Genomic DNA, 2,249 nt, shown 5'->3' with positions numbered 1-2,249 from the left:
GATAAGTCCAGTGATTGAGGAATGGCTAAATAAATTGTGGCACATAAACATAAGGGAATATTAATTAATACAGAAACATAGAAAAGATTTACATGATGCAGTACAGAGTGATGATTAGCCTAGCTAAGAAATCAACTCACACAGTGAAATTTGTTGTTGCTCAGTCATTTCTGACCCCTTCTGATCCCATTTGGGATTTTCTTGACAACCATACAGGAATGGTTAGGCATTTCCCTCACCAGCTAATTTTACAGGTGATAGTGATAAAACTGAAAGAAAAGGGGTTAAATGACTTTTCTGGTGTTCACACAGCTAGTAAATGTCTAAGACCAGATTTGAACTCAGCAACATTAGTCTTCCTGACTCCAGGACACGGACTCTATCCATTGCATATCCTAGCTGACCACACGGTGAATATAACAGTGTAAATGGAAAGAACAAATCCCCAAAATCAATAGAAAAGGAGTCCTATAAAAGTCCAAAAAACAATCATGGACCCAAAGAGCTATGAGAAGACATCTCTGCCTACTCCTTGAAGAGGTGGGAGGTTTGTTGGAACATTTCATGTATTTTTATACCTTTGTAATAAAATTCAAAAGTTTAATTGATTAAAATGAAATGCATTTTTTATTGTTGTTATTTCAATTGTGTACAACTCTTTCTGACCCCATATGGGATTTTCTTGGCAAAGATGCTAGAATGGTTTGCTGTTTCCTTCTCCAGCTCATTTTACAAAGGAAGAAGCTGAGGCAAAAAGAGTTAAAGTACTTGCCTTTCCTAAACCCATTCATTGCTACTGCTTAATCAAAGATATTATATCAATAGATTATTAGATCCTTCAAGGAAGGGAATGTTTCATTTTCATCCTTGCATCTGGGAAACTATACATAGTGCCTGAGACATGGTATGTATTTAATAAATACTTGGTGTATTGAGTTGAATTCATGAAAAAAGCTGTTTTCTGCTCATCAGTTTTCTCAAGGCACCTTTTACTTCATTGTTCCTTAGACTGTAGATCAGGGGGTTCAACATGGGGATGATTACACTGTAGAAAACAGACACCACTTTATTCTCATCTGTTGAGTAGCTGGACTTAGGCAGCACATAAATGAATGTACTGGTCCCATAAAAAAGAGTGACTGCTGTGAGGTGGGAGGTGCAAGTTGAGAAAGCTTTGGATCTCCCTTCAGTGGAGCTTATTTTCAGGACAGAAAAGAGGATGTAGACATAAGAGATTAGAATAATTAACACTGTGACCATAATTACTGACCCAGCAGAGGCAGAAGGAAGAATTTCAGCAAGGTCATCTTGGGAATAGGAAAGCTTCAAAAGTGGTGCATAATCACAGAAAAAGTGATTAATTTTATTAGTTCCACAGAAGGACTGATTCAATAAGAAACCAGTGAAAATCCAAGCATTTACACAGCCACCCATATAGGATATGATGAGTAACAGAGTACAGATCTTGGTAGACATGTTGGTGGAGTAGAGTAGGGGGCTGCAAATGGCCACATACCGATCATAAGCCATCACAGCCAGAAGAAAGCACTCAGCTGTTCCAAAGGTGGCTACAAAACAAAGTTGAGCCACACAGCCTCGCAGAGGGATTGAGGTCTTGTCCACAAGGAAGTTGAAGAGCATGAGAGGTGTGACAGATGAGGAATATCCAATATCCACAAAAGCCAAGTGACTGAGGAAAAGGTACATTGGAGTGTGAAGTTGGGAGCTACTTCTGATCAATGTGATTATGCTAAAGTTACCAACTAAAGTGACAGCATAGACACCCAGAAATATCACAAAGAGTATGACACAAAGGGTTGGATCATCTGTTAATCCCAAAATAATGAATTCAGTCATACGAGTGCAGTTAAGGCCAGACATGTCTTGGAAAGAGAATCTATTAGATAGAAGAAAAAGAGATTAAGATAGAATATAGGATTAAGCTTAGGATATGTCTATTGATGTATTCAGTATGCATTCACTGACTACCTCTGACATGCCACTTCTACTGTCTTACTCCAATACTTTGCTCCAAAGTATAGGGTATCCATAAGCAAAACATAGATGAATAAATTTTTCTCCAGTTTTTCCCCATTAATCTACAATACTCTATGATTTGCCAATTTTCTTCCCATTTTTACAGTGTAAAAAAATCCATTAGTGTATAGAGGACAGTTGAATTTCCAATATAGAATCCTTTCTTAAATATATGGAAAGGCTATATCCAGTTGTGTAAGTGCAGTTCTGCT

The 2,249-nt window shown here is 37.6% G+C and overlaps 1 protein-coding gene across 1 annotated transcript; it reads right to left on the bottom strand.

The window, feature by feature from the left end:
• Positions 1 to 942: 942 nt before the first annotated feature.
• Positions 943 to 1,881, bottom strand: LOC140512870 (olfactory receptor 5P1-like). Its single transcript, XM_072622239.1, has one exon. It carries the CDS (start codon positions 1,879 to 1,881, stop codon positions 943 to 945), a length of 939 nt encoding a protein of 312 aa, XP_072478340.1.
• Positions 1,882 to 2,249: the final 368 nt, after the last annotated feature.

Source organism: Notamacropus eugenii, chromosome 6 (assembly GCF_028372415.1).
Source record: "Notamacropus eugenii isolate mMacEug1 chromosome 6, mMacEug1.pri_v2, whole genome shotgun sequence".
In the NCBI taxonomy this organism is placed as follows: domain Eukaryota; kingdom Metazoa; phylum Chordata; class Mammalia; order Diprotodontia; family Macropodidae; genus Notamacropus; species Notamacropus eugenii.
This window is presented reverse-complemented; position numbering and strand designations above follow the sequence as displayed.

What these genes read in the sequence shown, in the direction of transcription:
- LOC140512870 (XM_072622239.1), bottom strand. Translation starts at nt 1,881, where the DNA reads ATGTCTGGCCTTAACTGCACTCGTATGACTGAATTCATTATTTTGGGA.